We start from the raw sequence: 21,863 nt of genomic DNA, 5'->3' as shown, positions 1-21,863 counted from the left end.
CCCCTATTTGGGGCCAGTTTCCCGATTAGCTGCAGTGATGAAAACCCACCATGCTTTCACATCCCATAAATATATCTTAATTGCTTTTAGCTTAGAAGAAAATAAACTTTTAGGTTGAAATAAATGCCTTCTAGTAAATGTATAGCACACTTATTTTTATACTTGGACAGATATAATACGTAAAAATGTCTTATGGATAAAGCAACCCAGAAAAGGCCAAAGGGTCAAAGACCCTTGAATGTCACAGTGCAGCCCTGCTGTGCCCCCCATGGCAGAGATTGGTTCTGGGTCCCTCAACCCATACTGATCCGACTTGCCCTCTTTTCTGTTCCTATGGCAACTGCCATCTGCTCCATCCCCACTATTATTTAAGACTTGGTACATTTTCTCTGATATTTAATTCATGCTATGCAAAGCTCAAAAGTGTTGCCTGGAGTCCACGGGAAAGAAGGTTGTCACCATTGAGTGATGTCTGTCCTAGACTCGCGACTGAGGAGGGGAGGCAGCCGGTGTGCTCGGTTTGCACCCATGACTGACATGGATTTCTATCTCCAGCCTGACTACAAACTCTGTTATAATGGCTTATACGCCTTATGTATGTCAAGCATACCATGCTAAAAGATCTAGAAAGTCTCTTCCTGGGGATGGATCGATTGATCAAAGCAGTGTCGTGTGTGTGTGTGTGTGTGTGTGTGTGTGTGTGTGTGTGTGTATGTGTGTGTGTGCGCTGTCTGTGCTCGACACCCCTTTGACATCTTTTCATTCATCTTTTCCTCCCCAGACGCCTGAACAAGAACAAGCTCCAGGTCCTTCCAGAATTGCTTTTCCAGAGCACACCGAAGCTCACCAGACTGTGAGTAGCGTTCATGTGTATTCTCTACCTTGCGTCTCACCTGGCTTTGGTCTCATGGACACTGTGGTTGTTGCGGGGTGTGTCACCCTTGCCGTGTGGAGCTTCAGAGCAGAGTCTGCCTTCTAGCACTTTTTGTCAGAGCCGGGTTGCTTTATTGACCAGTGGAGGTTAGCAATGTGTGGTGATGGATTTTCTTTTTCCCTTGCAAGGAGAAGGAAGGTCTTCCATTGGGTCTGAACTTACTGCATGGAATTTCCCCGAGAGGGGTTAGGGTGACTTTATTCATCAGAAGCTGCCTGTGTGTGTTCTTAATATCAAGTCACTAAACTCACTGCCTTGCTGACTGCAACAGTCCCTGCCCATGGCTTACTTCTTGCCATTGACAGTCCAGGAACTCTGGGTCTTCAGGTTCATGATTTGATGGAAAAATAAAGAAAATTTGATTTTCACATTATTTTCCAGAATCGTTTGGGTGCATATATTCATTGTGACAGCCTAGAAGCTTGGGAGCTTGAGGTGCAGACTGTGGTAGAGACCGTGACTCATGGCTTATGGTGTTCTCTGCAAATGCTAGTTATTGACAGTGAACTTGAAACCCTGCTGGCGTGGATGACAGGTGAACTGTGCTGCCCAAGGGCTCTCTGAATGGAACAGCACAGTGTCTGACAAGCAGACTCATAGCCTGACTGAGAAGACACTAACATGACTCGGGCGGCTCCCATGTTATAGCCGCCAGTCTCCTTCTCCATGGCTGGGTTTAATGCCTACTTATGCAATCAAACCGTGCCTGTAGACTGGAATAAACTGGAAAATAGGAAACACATGTCACTGTGTGCACTTAAGCCCTGAATTAGAAATACATACTTATGTATGTGCGTGCGTATAAACACATGCACACATACTCACACCCTATGCATATAAATACATTTGCAAAGAGCAAGAGGAATGGGCCTGGGCTGGCATTCAGAAGATCAGTGGTCCTGTTGGATTTCTTCAGGACAGATCTGTGCTTGTCAGTGGCCTCTTCTTTGAGTGCACCCCCTGTCTTTGGTTCTCTTTTTCACCTAGTTACTGTCCTAAAAGTAAGAAAGGAAATGACCTCCCTTTCCCTGCCTCCGATCTATATCCACCTGGATGGACACATAGTCCAAGGAAGCACATAGCCGGGTCACCTAACCAAACTGAACAAGCAGGGGATCCGCCACAAACCGCTCCCTGTACCGTCCTCACTCATTAGCCTTGGAGCGTTGATCCGCAGACTGACAGGTAACTAAATTCTCAGCTGACTGTGTCCTTGTATAAAATTAGCAGATATTTGCATCTGAATATCTATGCACACCTTCCCCTATTCCTTAAGTCATTTCTTAGACTTGTCATTCTTAACTGAATGGAAATACTATGTAAATAGTGGATGTTGTAACTGGAGGTTTCTCCCTGCCTCCCCCTGCCAGTTCCTGAATAACCACTCTAAGGCTTAATATTAATTATAAACAGTTTGGCATATTAGCTCAGGTTTATTATTAACTAGCTCTTATAACTTAGATTCGCCCTTTTCTGTTAGTCTGTATTTTACTACGACATTCATGGCTTATTACTCCACATCTTGCTTCTCTGGCAGCTGCTGGAGTCTCCCAGACTCTGCCTTCTTTATCCCTGTATCTTTGCTTGGATGTCCTGCCTGGCTCTATTTTGCCTGTCTGTTGATCAAATCATCTTCTTTATTAGCCAATGGTAATAAAACATATTCACAGCATACAGAAGGGCATGCCACATCAGAATGTATTACATGTGTTAGGAATTCCAACCAGGAAGCTTTGTGCATGCTCGGTGGTGGTAGTTTTCTCTCTAGAATTTCCCACCAAGAGGAGGAACTAGCAGAGACTCACTCAGTGTGCCCTGAGTAGCCATGTGTCCCCTTGACGACTTCATTGCTGCTTATCATCCCACTCTTACCAAGTCATGCAGGTATATGCTGTTCTCCTGGAATCTCAGCACCGGTGGCTGGGTAGAAGAAGGCTCTGGTGGCTGTAGCTGCTGAGGACTTTGACAGAGTGGAATCGGGATCGGAGAACTCTTTTGGTTTAAGTTCAGCTAGGTAGTTTTCCTATATTCACAGAGTCTTCCTAAAGCCACCAGGCAATGCCTGCTTTGTGCCAAGAGTCCTGAGCCAGACAGAAGTTTCAGGTGTTGTTAACCAGGGTCTGCAATGCTGGCTGTAAGACCCGGAGCTGGAACTCACTGGTTTTGTCCTAATGGCCCCTTTCTAAGAGTTTGGAGAGCCCCTTTCCTGTGCCTGTCTTCATAGTAAACAGAGCTGCCTCTTGTCCCTTCTCCCAGCCGCTCAGGGGAACCACGATCACCCAGGGAGATAATAGTGTAATCGTGTATTTCCGAGGGTTGAGCATAATGGGATAGGTGAAGGGCCAACTTACCTATAGCTGCTTCTCTAGTTGTTCTTTTTACAACCTCAGCTTTGGGAGCAGGGGAGCCTTCTAGTTGCAGTGGGCATTGAGATACATTATACCAAGCATTTGCCTCCCGCCAGAGAATTGCGGCTATGAAGGCAGGCACTGTGTTTGACCCATTTGGTGATCACCCTTCTGGGAGTCCTTGGCCAGGCACAAAGACTGGCACAGATAGGCACGGAGACAATGATGGCTAGCTGAGTAGGTGGATGCATGAGTGATATGGGTCCAAGGATACAAGAGGGTCTCTCTGAGAGGTTTGACTCATTTATTTATTTATTTATTTATTTTCATTCATTCATTCATTCAGTGTACTTTCTTCCGCTGCCTGTTAGAGCCCATTCCTTTTGCTCTGAGGACGGAGCAGAAGCTGTGAAGGATACTTAGCTCGCTCTTTGCCCAATCCTGACATATTCTGACTGACTGCCAAAGGCTGAGAGCTAAATATATATAAATATATTTTATATCGAAGCAACTATTTTAACCCAGGTTGGAGCGCTAATCAGCCATCGCCTTTTCTCTTTGGGCTTGATCTTTGATTTTTCTTAATGGCCCCATTATGTCTTTGTCTTATTTTGTCAGCCACTCCAGGGCCTTTTTGGAAGTAAGCAGGGTACAAATTAGAAAATCAATAAATGTGCAATCATGGGTGTGTATACATATGCCGTCAGCCCTGTTAGAAAAGAGCTCTGCCTCCCAGGAGACACCGCACGTCAGTTCCCTGGGGAGGCAGGCTTGGCATGGACCGTGCAAGCTAACCGATCTGTAGCAGGACATACGAGATAGCAGCACTTCTGGGCTTCGCTCTTGTTATTATCTTGATGGCCAGTGTTTACTCTAGGATATTTTTATAAATTCTTTGAGAATTTCATAAATGCCTCCAGTGTGTTTGACCATCAGCAACTGTTCCTCTTAGTTCCTCGCAGATTCACCCAACTCTCCAACCTCAAGTCTTTCATTTTTTTAGTAGGTTGACTCTTCTTGTTCCTGTGACTAAATACCTGACAAAAAGCAACTTAAAGGAAAGGTTTCTTTTGACTTATAGTTTAAAGGGACACGCTCCTTCATGGTGGGGGAAGGAACAAGGGGGCTGCTGGTCCCGTGGCATCCACAGTTCTGAAGTAGGCAGCAGACAGGAAAGCTGGCTATGCTATCAAAACCTCAGTTCCTGCCCCACCCCAGTGACTCACATCCTCCAGAGAAGCTCCACCTCCTAAAGGTTCCAGGGCCTTCTGAAACAGCACCACCAGTTGAGACTGTTTAAATCTCCATGCCTATGGAGGACATTTCACATTCAAACCATAACATGTATCTTTTGGAAAGGCCGTGGTGGTATAGGAAGATGGATTTGAAGTGCAGATGAAAAAGAGAAGCAATAGCTACCGATGGCCTGTGTGCTCTATTAATGATATGTCTAACTAATGAGGTCCAGAAGTGTGAATAGAGGCATCTGAACCCAGAGGAAATCTATCAGTCCTTGTAACTGAGAAGTCCAGTGGTAGTGAAGACTGGGTAGTAAAGACCAGCTGGGGGCAGAGCCAAGGCGGTACCATGAGGATTTCATGTTGCATCCCTTGGAACACCGAACATGATATCAAAGCAAAAACCCACGGTACACTGACTTTGCAGCCCAGGGAGCCCTGTGAAGAGTCTGGTGGAGAAGGACTGAGGGGAGTTTGGCTCTGCAGCTCGCTCTCAGGGATTGTCTAAGCTGACGATCACTGCTCATGGGGCAATGTCCTCTGATCAAACCAAGTGTGGCTGCACATCCATCCAGTTTGTTTGGACAGCAGGTTCCCCACAGAGTGTTGGTTTGAGGAGACTCAGTGAGGAATGCCGGTCTTTAACAATAGGTGTCAACAAGTTTATTGCGCATCTGCTCCACATTGCTTTCAGGGAGTGCTTGAGATTCTTGCAGTGATGCCTTAGGATAATAGCAACGGGAAGCGCTGGGTGCCAGGTGCTGTTCTGTGCACTTTACATCTGTGAAATCATTCGGTTGTCCTGACAACTCTGCAGGGTAGGTGTGGGGATTCATACCGTGCTTAGTGCTGTTCTGTGAGAGTGAAGCAGAGGCTCAGAGGGGTTGATGAGCTTGCCTGACAAGGTTCGGGCGGAATCCGGATCTGACTCTGGATAGCTCCAATCCAGAGGTTGCTTTTCTCCATCTCCTCGGAGTGTGTGTTCCTAAGCCCGCTGCTCTCCCCGTTGCATGGGAAAGTAAAGCACAGCGAGGTCAAATTACTGCTTCATAAATCCCATAGATCTAAGGGGTAGCCCCTCCTGAGAGCTTGGCTTCGGCGTTCAGCTTCAGTCTTCACACCGATGTTGCCCGCAAACCAATGTCAAATCTGCTTCTAAACCCCGGAAAGTGGAAAGTATGCTAGGTTTCCATCCCTGTGGCGACAGATTGGCATCATTAACTTAGAAGAGAAGGTCTCTTGAAACTCAGCTTTGGAGGTTCTAATCCAGGAGAGAGCGGCCTCATTGTTTTTGACCTGTGAGGGGTCAGGGAGCTATGTGTGGCACACGTGGAAGAGCACAACCTCACAGTGAGGATACAGAGAAAGAGGAAGAGCAGTGGATGGAGTCTGTGCCAGATTGTTTTATGTCAACTTGACTCAAGCTGGAGCGACTTAAAACGAGGGACCCTCAGTGAGAAACATGCCTCCAAAGATCCCGCTGCATGCCATTTTCTTAATTAGTGATTGTTGGGGAGGGCCCAGCCCACTCTGGGTGGTGTCAGGCCTGGGCTGGTGGTCCTGGGTCCTATAAGAAATCAGGCTGAACAATCCACGGGGAGCAAGCCAGTAAGCAACACCCCTGCAAGGACTGCATCAGCTCCTGCCTCCAGGCTCCTGCCATGCTTGAGTTCCTGTCCTGACTTCCTTCATTGATAAACAGTGGTGGGGCAGCATAAGCCGACTAAACCCTTTCCTCTTGAACTTGCTTTTGTTCATGGGGTTTCATTATAGCAATAATAACGCTGACTAGGCCAGAGTCCCAGGACACATGTGTGATTCCGCCAAGTCCTTATCTTACATTTTCCACCGTCCTGCACTGCCCTGCCAACTGTGGAGTGGACATTATTCTCAGTTGTGTCTCAGGACTACGATGGACCTGTCACAAGTCCTAGTGTTTCTCCCGGGCCTTTGCTGGTCACTGTCCCCTTTCTGCTCTCAGATGTAGTACCCTGTGATCGGGGTGTACCCTCTTGAAGCCTGTGTTCCCCCACATCTGTTCTCAAGTATAATGGGCATGTCCCAGGTATCCCCCACTGCTGCAGTGTGTGCAGTGCCAGCAAGGTCTGAGCTCTTTGCATCCTACAGAAGGACCAAGAGTGGGAACTATGCTTCTGTTTTTTCTGGGATTCCCAGTGAGCTGAGGCTAGGAGGAGGTGAGGGAAAAGAGCTAAAGGTTGTCCTATGCACTTTGAGAACAATTTCTTCCCCCTGTCGGTCTTAGATCGTCATCAGAAAGGTAGAGAGTAATTCACCAATGTCTCTGGGAGCGTTGTGAGGATAAATGGATACCAGAAGTATTGAATACGGCACATAGTAATTGCTCAGTAAAGACTGCGTTCAGCTCCCGTCAGCTAGTGAATGGGCAGTGTGCATGCTGTGCTTTGGGCTCTGTGGTGTGAGCTCTGCATCTAGCAAACAGTCCAGACTCCAGCATAGCAGAGGGCTGGATAAGCAAGACGCTTGGCTTGGGAAGACCCAGCTCCTATTGGCTCTGCTGCTCACAAACTGTGTGTCCCTAGGCACGGTACTTTGCCTCCCTGCTCATATTTCTGTTATGCAGAGAGGACAGGATGGCCCTTGGCTTGTTTAACTCCCTGCAAGCTATTGATCTCTCATTCCCACCTGCACTTTCAGCCTTTGCTTTTAGCTACACACAGGCGAGGTGGGGTAGATTTTGGGGCTATGAAATGCTAAAGAGGTAATATTCCTCCAAATTCTTTCGAAGGAGCGGAAAGCAGGGTGAAAACAGTGATTAAAAGAGCTGAATTTTCCCAGATGGCACCGCATTGAACAAGGTGAGGGGTTGGCCTTGCCACTGGAGTTTGAGCACGGCCGGGTCACCTGGCCTGGATCCATGGCCAGTGCATCATCCCTGGAGGACTAGGTAGTGGGTAGCCACATTGGCAGTTGTGCTGGTATGGCTGGGAATCTGATTATTCTCCTCTTAGTTCAATGAGGGGTTTGACAGCTTTGAAAACATGACACCGGGGTTAAGCCCATTGTCACTCACTTGGAGCAATGGAATCGCAAGAGGCTTGCAAAGTTAATCCCCAGGCAGCTGAAAACAGTCCGCAAGTGGCCAGTGAACCACTCTCTGAGTCCCTGGGCTTCGGCTGTGGCTAAGTGACATTGCTGTCTGCGAGAAAGGCCAGGAGGCATCCATCTCCAGGCGCTTCCTGTGCTGAAGTGCCTCTGGGGTGTTCCTCTGTTGGGGCTCTGTTTGTGTTCTGTTTCATTGTCTGTCTTGTTTAGATCCGCTCTAGAGCCCCACACTAACTGGAAGCTGCATTCCACAATGTGTTCTGTCTCTTTGAGGCAGCTCAATTACCAGAGAAAAGCAGAGGGACCTAGGGCCTCCCAGACCTAGCTTTGAATCCCACCTTCTGATGACCTTGGATGAGTGACCCTCTGCATCTCAGATGTCAGCTTCACAGTGAAGTTCGCCATGCTCAGTCTTCTTGGCCTGCCATAGCAAGTGCAACAGACCAAGTGGCTTTAGCTACAGAAACCATGTAGTTCTGGAGTCTGAAACTCAAGGTGGCAGTCAGGCTCTGTCTTTGGTTGCCGAAGGTCGTCCCCATGCTCCTCTGTGTATGCATTTCCTCGTCTTTAGGAGGACATCGGTCTCCTTGTCCTTATTAGGCAGGACATGAGTCACACCAAATGCAAGCTCTACCCAAATAGCTCCATTTTCAGTAAAGATCTAGAGTCTATACACAGCTGCACTCTGAGGTCCTGGGCCTTAGAGCATCGTTCAACACGAGAACTTGGGAGGTGGAGGGCATAGTTCAACCCACTGTGGTATTAAGGGAGTTTTTGCAAAGTCAGTAGGTCAGAGGTTCTTTCTAGATTTCACCTTGAAGACATAGATACACCAGTGACACATTTTAGAGGTAAACAAACCACTTCTTGTGTCATGTTGCCAATCGCTTTCAAATCCAGCATGCAGTCCCAAGCTTCATTAATTTCAGGTCCTAACCAGACCGTCAGTACTGTCGTTTGGAGAGGTTAGTAAGGGCTACGCCAGATGCCTGAATCATCCAGAGGCCCTACCTGAGCCCTGCCTTGCTGTCTGACTGGAGCCTTGCACCTCTGCAGTACCCTCTGCAGCTCACGCAGCCCTCTGCAACCGCCTCGCTCTTCCGATTTCTCATTCGGCTTTCAAACATAACTACATGCAGTATGTGTCTCTATAAAACTCCGCGGCGATGCGAAACAGCGCTGTAAAAGCAAAAACCCGCTGGAGAAAACAAAAGCCACGCTAGCCAGCTTTCCAGCAGGCTTGCTATCTGATGTGGTAAAATGACAGTATGATGGTGGGAAGCCAACCCGTGGGGATGGCGAGGCTGCAGGCATCGGCGCCTGCCTGGAGCCAGGAGCGCAGAGACCTGGGTGGTCCTCGCTGCTGCGTTTCCTCTCTGGGATGCGGTGTCATGCCTAGAGAAGACTGGTTGGAGTACAGTCTTTGATATGTCCTACAGGGTCTTGAGGTGGGAGTTGCAGGGCATAAGGTCATGTCCTCTGAGATCATGGTCAAGCAGAGATCAAGGAACGTGGACACGAAAGTCCCATCTCTGTTCCTCCCAAGTCCCACATTGTAGGAAGTAGGGTCATGTGTTTGGTTTGGGAAATGCCTGGACACATGCTTGCAGATATGTTTTTCTTCAGTCTATGTGTGGATAGGTCATGAATAACAGTGGGTATCATATCACTCTTGGTGTTTCTGTTTTGTAAGCGTTGACCCCACTACCACCCCGCATCTCTGACTGTCTTTCTTGTTCTCAATCTGTGTTTTACTTTAATCCAGAACCAGAAGAGTAGACATGGAAAACATAAAGTTCTCTTACTCCCATCAGGAATTTGCCCAGCAGAGCACAGAAACCTTTGGACGTCATCTTAGAGTTGGTTAGAAGGCTAATATTTGAATTGTCCTGTAAACTTCTATAACACATAATACTAGAACCAGGAGTAAACATTGTTTAGACCAGTGGTTTTCAGCCTTCCTAATGCTGAGCCCTTTTAGTACAATTCCTCATGTTGTGGTAATCCCAACATAGTTTCGTTGCTACTTCCTAACTGTAATTTTGCTACTGTTATGAATTATAAAAATCTATGTTTTCTGGTGGTCTTAAGCAATCCCTTAAAGGGGTAGTTTGACACCCCCCCCCGTCCCTCCCCAAAGGGATTTTACAGTCTATAAGTTGAGAACCGCTGGTCTAGTCTCTGTTTCTTGAACATACCTGGGCATCTAAATTCCTGGGGATCTTGTTGAAAGTTGGTCTCTAGCCCCATGGATCTGAAATGGCACCTGTGAATCTGCATTCAAACAGCGTTCCAGGAGATAGCTGCTGGCCCAGAGTCATGTATTCTGCTTGGCAAGGGTAAGCTCTGGTTCTTAGCAGTCGGGAAAGACACCCTTCAGTGCTAGCTTGTTAGATCTGCAATGGAGCTGGGTATTTGACTCTGTACATAGACATGCTAAGTCTAAGTAATCAATGTCTCTCCTGTGAGTATTCCTTTGGAAACACCCATCTAAGATAATCCCTGTTATTTTATAAAATTTGGAGGAAAAAAGGAACCAGCCGGCTGTTGAGTACCTACTTTTTGCTATGCACCAAATGCACGTTCCAGTCCCTCAGAAGAATCCTGCAATGGGCCTATTGTTATGCCCATTACACAGAAGTGAAGCAGGCCTTTAGCGTTTAATCACAAGGAGTAAACCTGGCCTATACTTTATTTCTCCACACTATCATGTAGCTCCCATGTTGAGACATGCTTAAAAGGGCTTGGAGACTGAGAAAGACAGAGGAAAAACCACATATTGGTGAAATTTTTACAATTCGGTGCTTGGAGTATGCACACTTACTTACGTAAACATATATGAACACATGCTCATTATCAGAGATTTCAGATATGAAGACTTGAAATATTAAAAGAGAAAAATCTGGAGACTTAATGCTAGCAAGTAGGCCTTTTTAAATTCCCTGAGATTTATCAGAGGTAGGAATTGGGTTTTGCATGTTTAGTTCCTTTAGTCCTTTGGGCGAACAGAAGAGATCTCTAATGTGATCAGGCGAGAGAACATTCTGGCAACTTGGAAATTGTTTTGAATCTTTTTTTTTTCCTAAGAGGCAAAGAAAAGTGAGCTGTGAGTGTCCAGTGCTTTGGAACTGCAGAATATGCTTGTAATTTTTACAATTCTGCACAGACTGCATTGCCACATCTGGTTGATATTACCGGCGGGGATATATGTGGGAATAAACCATGGGTTGGAATGCGAAACATCCCACAAAATGAGTTTCTTATAGGTCGCTGCTTGAAACATTTGGAGTCTCCCTTGCTTTGGAAGGGTGGCTTAAGTGATTTCGTGGATTTAGTATTTTCTTTGGTTGGAAGGGAAGGGGTTCTGTTGGTTTGCCTGGTGGGGGGTTCCAGGATGGTTTTCTGAGGATGTAGGTGTCACTCTTGAGTCATGCCATGGGTTCCAGTGAGGGAAATCATCTTACAGGGAAGCCAAAGAAACTTTGGTCAAACAGTACTGGCCAGGGGTGGTCCCATTGAGAGCGAACCCTTGGGGGCACCTGAATCACCGCGGGAAGAGGAGGGCTGTGTGTGCAGAAGGTGTTACCTGTGTGAGGGGCTTCAGAAAAGATCCTGGATCCTGGCTGCTGATGCTGAACAGCAGATGGCAAGAGCAACTCACTCGATGGTTCACACAGGCGAAGAAAGCCTTTGTGATCCAATACATTCTCTTTACTGTATATGTAAATAAGTGAGATGTTGTCCCCCCCCCATTGGAAAAATTTAAAAGAGAAATAAATAAAGGATGCCAAGCCATACTCAGGACTGTCGGGTCCTTGTGACATCCAGTTCCCAGGAACAAGACTGTGTGACCAGGGACACCTCGAGTGTCCTGGATACCCACTGGGTGTGTGTGTTGCTCCACTGTGTTGGGGTGTTGAGTTTAGAGCCCAGAACTGTCCAGTCCGCCCAGAGGGTGTGACTATGGGCTTCTTGCCACCTGGCTCCTTCCCTGGCTTCCTTGGCTGAGCCCCACCTTCAGAGTTGGAACCCTGACAACACAGTTCCTGCTGCAGAGTACCACGGCTGCTCTCAGCACCCTGCGGCATGTGGCGGAGTTGGCCAACGTAGGCAGGGATTTGTGGCAGATAAAGAGTGTAGTATTTGTTACAAATGAGAACCCAAAGCCAACTTTCACACACGTCATGGCATCCTCGCACGCCATAAGAGGTGGGCACTGTCTTAGAAGCTAAATGTTAGGGTGCTGCTGTAGTCTACATAGAAAAATACCCTTTGCAGGTGGGTAGACCCCAAGCACTCTTTCTTGTATTAGCTGAATCACACAAATGTATATCCCTATCAAATAATATTGAAATGGTGTTCTCAAACTAGAATCGGTAACCACAGAAACATTTCCAAAGAACGGAATCGTCTCTCATTTTCAACCAGTGTTTGGGGGGGGGGGGGAGTCTCCCTCAGGAACAAGTAGAGTTCTAATTCGATGATCCAGATTCTAGCATAATTTTGAACAATAAACACACGCACTCGCACACACACCTGTAACTTTCCTTTCTCCTGGCTTTCCTAGGGACTTAAAGTCCTAAATTTGAACATTAAATCCATTTGTAAGGTTTACAGTTCATTTACAAGTCTTGGAGATTGAGGCCTAGTATGAAAGTGTTGACATAGTACTAACAACAGCAAAACTATGATAACACAGCAGTGTCCAAACCAAACAGAAATGGAGACATTTAAGTAAATTTCACATTCCTTGCCTGGATTTGGTGTGCAGGGCCGGTGATTTTGATTCATGGTTTAGAATAATATTTTAATGTTTAATTCGCGGTGTGGTGTGCTTCTCATCAGTGCTCTGTAAGTCTTCCTTACCTTGCGGATGCCGATGAAGTCTGCTCAGAGGCATGGCTTCCCCTTGATTGACATGGCCTGTTATAGGGCCAAGAACTCTCTCCCTGGATGTCAGTTAAGGTGGGAAATCCTGCCAGGAAACCAATGGTTTGGCTTCTTCTGGTGTTTCTAGAGCTCTCGACTTGAAGTTTTACTTGACAAGTCAGCTTTTGATTGAAATAGATGTAAAATCCTACCAACATTCCCCTGAGCATGGATACACCTTAGTTCCAGAAGATTATGTAGCCACAATGAGACAAAACTGATTTCCAGGAAGTGACCTAGGACTGGTTCCCCTCATCTCAGTTAGGTGCTGTCGAAACAGCACACTGTGGACCAGAGTGTTCAAGGAAATGTAACTTCAGTGAGTGTTTAAAGTCGAAGAGGACCTGTGTTATCCATATGAAAATACTGGACTATAACTTCTGTTCTTTTTTTAATTACACAGTTATCATTTTGATAAACTCCATGCTGCCTGCTCCTTTTCAGAAATGCATGGGCAGGGCCAGAGAGATGGCTCCATAGTTAGGAGCATTAGGGGCTCTTCCAGAGGACCTGGGTTCAGTTCCCAGCACCCACAGGCAGCTCATAGCCATGTATAAATCCATTTCCAGGGGATCTAACAGCATCTTCTGGCTTCTGAAGGTTTCTGTATGTGCATTGTACACATTTGTACATGCAGGTAAAACATTCATACACATTAAATGAAAGAAAATAAATCTTTAAAAATTCATGTGTGTCTAACATGTATACATATCATATAGCACCATACTTAATACACATAATATGCCATACCATTCATATACATATACGTGTCATACCTCACCACATACATAATCATTACACCACACACATAATCATACTACTTAACATGCATAGCAAACTTCACTATATATCATACCATACATACCCCTCCTTTGAGCATGCTCACATACACATTGCACCATACTCATACAGTATAACACACCACACACATACATGCATCATGCCGTGCCCATTCATGAAACATAACATATACACAGAAAATACCACACACCTCTATACATGCTAGAACACATTATATACATATCAGACCACACTGTGCCCATATAAATGTCATCTCATACCATACACAGGCATGTATCATACCTCACCAGATACAGACAGGAAAAAAAAAGAAAAGAAAAGAAAACCTTGTCTCTGTTGAAGAACTGCTGACGGATAAATGACATTCTTTTCTAGGCTCTGAACCAAAACATAGGTGCTATTTCACTTTAGTGACGGGCCCTGGTAAGGTGGCTCCAGTTACTGAGCAATGCTTGTGCTGAGATCTTGGGGTTGTGAAGGCAGCAGCCGGCTGGTTGAGGGGCACCCTTTGTCTCCTCTGGATAATTGGTACTTGTGGTGCATAGATGTTGCCGTGGTGGGTCTGTGTCAGAGGCGGTGTAATGTTACTGCAGTTGTTTCTAGTCTCTGGAGAGCGCCTCCCTCTTTCCTGTGGGAGACGTGCATGGGTCACACCTCTGTCTAAGACCTTCAGGGACTTCCACGCGATTTGAGACCTCAGGACAAAGCATTGTCAGGCACCAGATGCTAAGGGCTCCTGCACTGAACAAAATTGTCTTAGGAAATGGTCATTATGGCTTTCGTTGCTAATGGTGCTCTCTGCAGACCCTCTTCCCTTTTTCAAGGCACTTCCTTTATTGAAATGAGAATGAAGGATGGGAGATCATTAGGTCTAATGAGACCGGAAAGCAGCAGATGGAGATGGGGCTTCCCCGGCAGCACGTGACTCTGCTCTCCCTGTGGATGGGCACTGGCGTGAAGGGGTAGAGTCAGAGTGACTGTCAGCGCTGCCTTCACCATCTATTTCCAGTTTGTCAGCCACCTTCTGGCTCAGCAACATCACCTAGGAGCAGCCTTGCCCTTTCTCCAGGAGGTGCTTACAAAGGCATCTTCAGTAGCCAACCTGTTTCTTCTCATGCTCCTCTGCCATCTTCTCCGTCCAACAGCCACCATCATCGTTTTAAGACAAATCAGAGTTCCTCACGTGCACACATTAAACCTTCAAGCGACTGACTGGGCCTGCCAGCTCCAATACCCTACCCTCTAGCTGGTTCCGGCCAACTCTAATACCCTATTATACAGCCCCTGCCGCTCTTTGTGGTGGCACCTCAGACCACTTCCCACCTACTGTGCTCCCATGGGCCTCCTGTTGTTACAGTGGCTCTGATCTCCTCTTGGCAGCCTGTTCCTTCTTGGAACACACAGATTCCAGATGTCAGCACAGCCCAGTCCTTGAAATTCAGGTCTTCGCTCCAACTTTCCTTCCTCAGAAATCCCTTCTGGGTCCTGTGTGTGGTAGGTGGTGATCTCCTTCCTTACTGGGCACTGTCTGTAAGTTGACCCTGTTTTGGTTTCTTTAGAGCACTTCCTGCTACCTGGATTCGTTGGCTCGTTTGTTTGATGACGTATTTGCTCCCTGCTCTGTCACCTGTTATAGCATGTAAGCATCTTGGGAGCAGGGATGCTGTCTGTCATTAACTGCATCTTCCACCCTGGTATCTAGAACTAGGTGGGTATCAGATGAAAACACTAGGAATGGGATAATGAGAAAAGAAACCCAGTTGACTTTTTCTTCTCATTGTGTGGTCAAAGGGACTTTTCTGTTGAAAATCAGAGCTTTTTCTTCCTTGCTCTGAACAGCCCCAAATGAGTCATTAAGACTGTGCGTGTATGTGCATGCCTGCTGCATGCACACACATACACAGAGCCATGTCTTGCATGCTGGAAGGCACACACATCGTGGGGAGGCTAAAGGAACTGCAGGCAGGATTTCACACTTGGCAGTGGATCTTCCCTGCAGAGAGAAATAGCCCATGGTGGGATCCCACTCTAGTAGATGTGAGCCAGTGCCCAGCACTGTGAGCTAAGGAGAGGAATACTGGTTTTGATGATTATTTCAAAGGTCTGGGAATAATATTCTCTGATAAAATGAAATGAAAAGATAAACTGTTGGCTTCATCTCCAGGCCTCATTGATTTTGGACTTCTAATGGGCAATGAAAGGGATTGTCTAGTTATTGGAAGCCTCAGCTCAGTGAAGGTTTAAAAAAAAAAAAAGACCGGGGCGAGGGGGGGTTCAAACTAAAACCAAACCCAATTTTGAAGGGAGAGTGAGAGAAGGCTAGATCACACTAATTTACTGAACACTGGCCTAAAGCTCCAAATGTTTTTCTCTTGATCTGGGATCTAAACCAGAGGTTGTTTGAAAGACATCTGGTGAATGAGTCCAAAGCTGAAATGAACCATGTCTTCTAAAATGATTGAACCAGAACCACTCCGGGACATCAAAATATTAATGTTTTCCAAACCAGCTCTCTCTCTCTCTCTCTCTGAGACTCGGCAGCGGTGCCGTATAAACGGAAACTCTAACCTATCATTTGCCGCCCTTCTCCCCATCTGCCCTACGCGTCTGCTCTTTCTCCTTCCAGGAGACCCACCACCGTCAACATCTCCCATACTGCATTGCAGGATATGGGCTCTTGGGACTCCCTTCATGGTCCCATGTCAGGGAGAGGTGCTGCTTTTGGGGATGACCTGATGTCATTGCCATCTTTAAGCCCAGGTCATGAGGAAGAGGGAAATGACTGTCCGTTGAGGTTGAGGTTAATAAAAAAGAACTAGGGGCAGGGGCAAAGGAAGAGAATTTGAAGGAAAGCCATGGGAAAAGAGAGAGATGGAGTGAGGGAGGGAAGGTCATAATGGGGATGCTAAAGAATAGACACAACCCAGGCAACGCAGAGGAAGACGGTTTTTGTCTTTTGGTGGGTGCTCCTGAGGCATATGGAAGAATCTCTTATCACACCGAGGGCTCAGTTCTGTATTGAGTTTTACACGGGCCCTCGTCTCCTCCACTGCTCCACATAGCCATCCTCATCAAATGCCAGAATTGAACGGCACCTTCTCTCACTTTAGATCAGTGTTCTCATTCTACTGTTGGAGAAACTGAGTCATACAGCAGTAGGGGACCCCATATTGCCAGCTTTCAGGTTTCTGGTCTTTAGGTGCAGGCTCAGCACCAACACATTTGTCTACCTTAGCCATGGCATCTCAGTAAGGAATAGGGAAACCGTGGGAGAAGAATGTTAGCCTAGAAGTGTGGCCTAGAAGACTTACCTGATCTGAGCCGGCTAGAGTAGCAGTTATCTTTCAAGGAAAGGAATACAGATACAGGCACCAAATCTGCCAGTCTCTGGATCTTATACTTCTCGGTCACCATACCCATAAAAAATGCGTTTGTGATCGTTATGAATCAATTAGTTGTGAATATAAATGGGTTCATCATTCTTACCCATAACAGGCTTGGGGGGGGTGGTTCTATGGGAGCCTGTTGGTCATGTCATGAACTTGAGGCAGGGTACTGAAAGGATAAAGCTCACTGGAGAGCAGAACCAAGAAGAACATCTGCAAGTTAGGTGATGAGAAGGAAGGTCTAGAGATTGACTCCCCTGGGCTGCTGACTTTATATTGGGAGAATGTTGGGGTCCTCCAAAGACACGGTGGGACCACCCATGGTGGGAAGGATAGGACCAGTTTTCTTAGGGTAGGGAGGGAGTGGAGACCACTTCCCAGAGATCATAGCTTCCAGGCCTGGACACCTGGGAAAAGGCAGCCCCAGGGATCTCTAGGGTGTTATTTCTCTAATTGAGTCAGCACCAGAAGCATCTCCTTCCTGCCCTGCCTCCTTGTTTCTCCTTTTCCAGAACTGTGTTCTCTAAGAAAAAGTTCCCAGCCTGTGACTATCTAGGCTCTGACCAGGCTTTCCTGGTGGACAAGCTCACTGGTGTGCCCGCTCACCTGCCACATATAACCCACTCACTTACCTGCCTCTAATTAGCTGGCCTCAGTGTGGAGTCCCAAATTGCTGTGTTAATGATGGCAGCCCTCCCTCCCCCAGCGGTGCTGATTTCCCCTCTCAGCGTGAGGGACTTCAATAAGATCTCTTTCCAATGATATAATTTGATTCCTCCATGGGAAACGGCTTTGGTCCTAGCTCACTTAGCACTAAATCTCTCCATAGATACTCTCATTACTTAATCGTTTCAGGCCCCAGACCAGCCCAGGCCTCTTATTTATTTATCTGGGGCCCTGTTTACTTCCCCGTTGTAAATTACTTCTGGCTCCTGGCGGTCTGATTGCCTCCGTGATAGACTAATAGCGGGGGAACTTCTGCACATGCCTTGTGTGATGAGGCAAATAATACACTTAGCTTCTGGGAGGGAAAGACACCCTCTATTTACTTCAGTGGGGGGGGGGATAGTACTCGGAGGAAAGGGTCAAATCATTTACCTCATAGCTGCCCGTGGAAGTCAGGGGAATTACTGACAGAATTATGTGAAACAAATTGTCAGGCCTATAAATCAGATTTCCTGGTTCTCCAAGGCAGAGGGGAATTCTGTTGGTTTGAAGGGGCTCTACCTCTCCCATGGGGTAGGCTCTTTAGAGAGTGTCAGTAGACAGAAGGTTGGCCAAAGGGGCATGCCCTTCACTGACTCTGAACCCTTGCTAAAAGTGGGCAGATAACGGTCCTCAGGCCTATCTAGCCCCTGTCAACTGAGACTGAAAATTAAGTTTCATCGGAGCATGGCCATGTCCGTAGATCACATGTTTGCAGTGGTCTGTCTGTGAGATGTGATGCAGTTCTGACAGAAACTGATAGCCACCCAAGCTGCAAATGGTTCCAATCCAGCCCTTTACGGGAGAGTTGCTGGACCTTACCCTTCCAGTAAGCCCTTTGTAGGTCTTTGATGTCAAGATGGAGGGATCAATCTGGTTCACTCTTCTGGTCTTTGCTTTTCCAGGAGATTCAGTCCCTTGGCAAAGACTTGGAAGGGAGATAGACTAGTTGTCCCTCCATCTTAATGCTTTAGTACCTCGTCATCGTGGTGTCTCTCAACCACCTGCCTGCTGGCTTCGTGGGCACCGTGAACCCACTGGACAGAAGAGAAAGTAGAGGCCCTGAAAGGTGAAGCCTTTTGCTCCAGCTTACTCATTGAGAACTATGATTCATCCCATAATTGTCTAGCTTTGAATTCTTATTCCGGCCGAATCTTCTGTGTCCCTGGGAAAATGAGAACTGGCTTCGGTAGTGGGGGAAAGTTGATCTGTGCTTGGCCTCTCTCTGCAGGAGAGCTGCTGAAAGGGGGCTTGTGAGCAGCCAAGTCAGAGGAGGCACGAGCAAGAGGAGACGTGAAGGGATCTCATTTTATCCAGTCCATACTCACTCTGGGGTGGAGAGTGGAGCTGGCCCAAGAGTATGCTATCATGTTGGGCAACACAACAAGGACTCAGTCACGCAACAAGGCAAGACCAGAGAAGGCCTGGATGGTAGCGAGCTTATTCACTGCATCCACAGCCTGTGTGGTGTGGTCTGCTGGAGCCAGAACGTGGTTCACATCATTTCCTTATGAGTTCTTTGTGGCTGGAGCGGAAGGCGGACCCTGTCTCCTGCACCCTTAGAAACACCTCTCTAGGCTTAGGTGAGAGGGGATGAAAAGGACTCTCTGAACTTCTGACAAGGATATGGGCAACCTGCTAAACCCACAAGCCTGTGGAAGTCACCTCCTTGCCTACGGCAGTTGTAAATGTATCAGGATGAAAACGGGAATCAAATGCACCTATTTTGTTTTTAAGTTTCTGAGATCAGAGCCTGGAGGGCAAGAGAGAATGGTAAAAATCATAGCAAAACAAACAAACAAACAAGAACCAAACCAAAGTGCAACATTGCTAAGCACCAGTTGTTACTCTCAGCACCATGGTCTGCAGGGTCCCTAGTGCCTATCTCCGGCTGTAAGGTGGTTATTTCTGCTTTGCTTCATGGCACAGGAAGTGAGGTCCTGGGATGATAATTGGCTCAATTATCATTTGATGGAGCTGGGAAGCCAATATAGCTGACTCCTCAGTCACTTGCATGCTAGGGTCACTAGGTGAGGAGAGGCACAGATGAGTGGCCAAATTACCATCTCTCAGCTCGGCTACCAAGTCTCTATGGCCATGGTGTAAATGCAAATGCCATCCGAGATGGGGAGACTTAAGGGCAATGGCATATTTAAGCTTTCCTGTTGTCTGCCTCACAGGAAGACCCTAGCAGGCCCTTCTTTGTCCTCGCCTTTCTTGCCAGCAATGCTAAGTCACAAGTCCAGGCTTTTCCATCAGTCTCAGCACTGTTCTGTGTCCTTTGGTGAGCTGTGCTGCAACTGGGATGCTCCAGCCCACCTCGGCTGCTCTCCTGGAGCACGCAGAGAATGCCCAAGCGAAAGTGGGTAGAGAAGACTTGCTGCTATCACATTCATTTCCATGGGAATTGAATTCTACCAGGTTAAACTTTCCACTGTGGAACCTTCACTTCGAGAGCGCTAGGCAAGTCGGGGCTCCCACTGCCTCTGGATGCCAAGCAGTGGCACACCCTTACCCTCCCCCTCCCCTAGAAACACACTCACTCGCTTTGTTCATGCCATTCCATGCTCTTACTGCTGACCACTCTCCCTGCCCGGGGTGTCTAGTCTTCTCTCTCAAGACCTAGCCAGTCTGAGCAACAGTGCTGTGTGGTTTTGACAGAGTGAGCCTTGTCGGTGGTAGGGTTACAGCAGACCTGAAATGCAGTAATCCTTACAAAGCACTTGGCCTAGTGCCCTACACTCAGCAAATGTTAGCTGCACTTACACAGCTCTCAGGGCTCAAAACGTCCCATTCACAGAAGGCCTTGTGACCACCTCACTCAACAGAGCCTCTTGCGTCCATCTGTCCATGGAGTTCTTCGGTGTGGTCTTCAGAACCTCACTGGTCACACCTTCTCAGTATTTTTGGCATTATTTCAGCATGCTGCTATTCATCTTTGGTGTTCCTAAACAAGATGTTTCCTGTGTTTCTGCATTCTCCTTCCAAGAGCATGGTGCATAACCATGCCGTCTACTGGGTAGGTTTTGCAGAGTAGCCAGTGAATTTACAGGCCTATTTGAAGGAACTGTCAGACTGGGTAAAGTGAAGGGTTTGGAGGAAGTTGTTCGCTTGTGTTTGTCTACTGCTTTGTCATTGCACTTGTATTTATTTGTTTTTCTTTTCAAGTGTGTGTGTTTGCATGTTTGTATCTGTGTGGATTCATATGTGTACAGGTACAATCTCTGCATATGTGTGCATACATGTATGCGTGCATGAGTGTGTGTAGGCTTCTGGTTGATGTCAAACATCTTCCATTCATCTTGTTCTTTTTTTTTTCTTTTGGAGGCAGTGTGTCTCAGTCAAGGCCAGTCAAGCTTACTGATACAGCAATCACTAGCAAGATTGTTCTGGCAATCCTCTACCCCATTCTTTCTCAGGCTGGAATTTCAGGGGGGCCTCTATGCTTACCTGCTGTTCACTGAGGTTCTGAGGATCCAAACTCCAGTCCTCTTGCTTGCAGAGCAAGATTTCGAGCCACTCAGCCAGTCCCTGCCCTTTCTTTTAAAGAGATGATATGGGACAGTCCCAAGGTGGAATCCTGCTTACAGAGGTGTTGCATTTGACCTTCACAGGATTTAAAAAAACGAGCTGACTATATTTAAAACTAGAGTTGATGGGGAAGTTCAAGTTTCTAGTCCTACCCAGTGCCCCAGGGGTGACGTCACAGAGCGGCACCCTGGCACTCTCTCACAGTAGTCCCCCAGCGTTCCCACTGCCCACATGACTCCTTGTTCACCTTGTAGCACTTAAGGCCATTAGCTTTGCCAACACTCCCTTGTTCCTCCTCTAGTGATGTCCCACATACCAGTTCCACAGAGCAGGATGAGAAGCAGGAGCCTCGTGGGTTCTGGTCCCCTGAGCTGGCTCTGAAAACCAAGGTCAGTGTCTGCTGTCCTTTCACCCTTGAATAGTAGGCAGGCGTAACGGCCTCCCTCCTACAGAACAGTATACGTGCCTTCCGGAGCTCTGATGGAGCCTCCATGCTGCCTTTGGATTAGAGGTGGCAGAAGCACGAATCATTCCCACCTGGGAGTCTGTGTGATCCGCTGACCTGAACAGAACTTACTCCATCTTCATTCCTTCATACCCAGCATTAGGGTACAGGCAGGGAAACACAGAGAAGACTTTACTCCAGGATCCTCTAGGCACCACAGGAAACCCCCTGCCTGGAGGAATTTACCCTTAGCACCTTACTCATATCATAAGGCCGCCCTTCAATGGAGGCTGAAGTTGCCTCATGGTCAAGGTCAGCCCTCATATCCATCCCTCTATCCAGTCAATGGAAAAATGGCCGGGTCTGTTTTTACCTGAAGCATCTGCTCCTTCTCAGGGTAGATTTTTGTGGCCCAGAAGCTTCTCTGGTCTCTAGATTCTAGCAACATTGTTGATTTGGGGT

General features: G+C 47.2%; 1 protein-coding gene across 1 annotated transcript in view; it reads left to right on the top strand.

The window, feature by feature from the left end:
• Positions 1 to 21,863, top strand: part of Slit3 (slit guidance ligand 3) — a 589,149-nt gene that overhangs the window by 108,149 nt on the left and 459,137 nt on the right. Inside the window, exon 4 of the mRNA XM_050138600.1 lies at positions 782 to 853. Within this exon, the coding sequence (XP_049994557.1) occupies positions 782 to 853 (72 nt within the window). The remainder of the gene's footprint in view (positions 1 to 781; positions 854 to 21,863) is intronic.

The sequence above is a fragment of the Alexandromys fortis genome, unplaced genomic scaffold (genome assembly GCF_014885135.2).
Source record: "Alexandromys fortis isolate MF-2015 unplaced genomic scaffold, M_Fortis_MF-2015_v1.1 scaffold_11, whole genome shotgun sequence".
Taxonomy (NCBI): Eukaryota; Metazoa; Chordata; class Mammalia; order Rodentia; family Cricetidae; genus Alexandromys; species Alexandromys fortis.
This window is presented reverse-complemented; position numbering and strand designations above follow the sequence as displayed.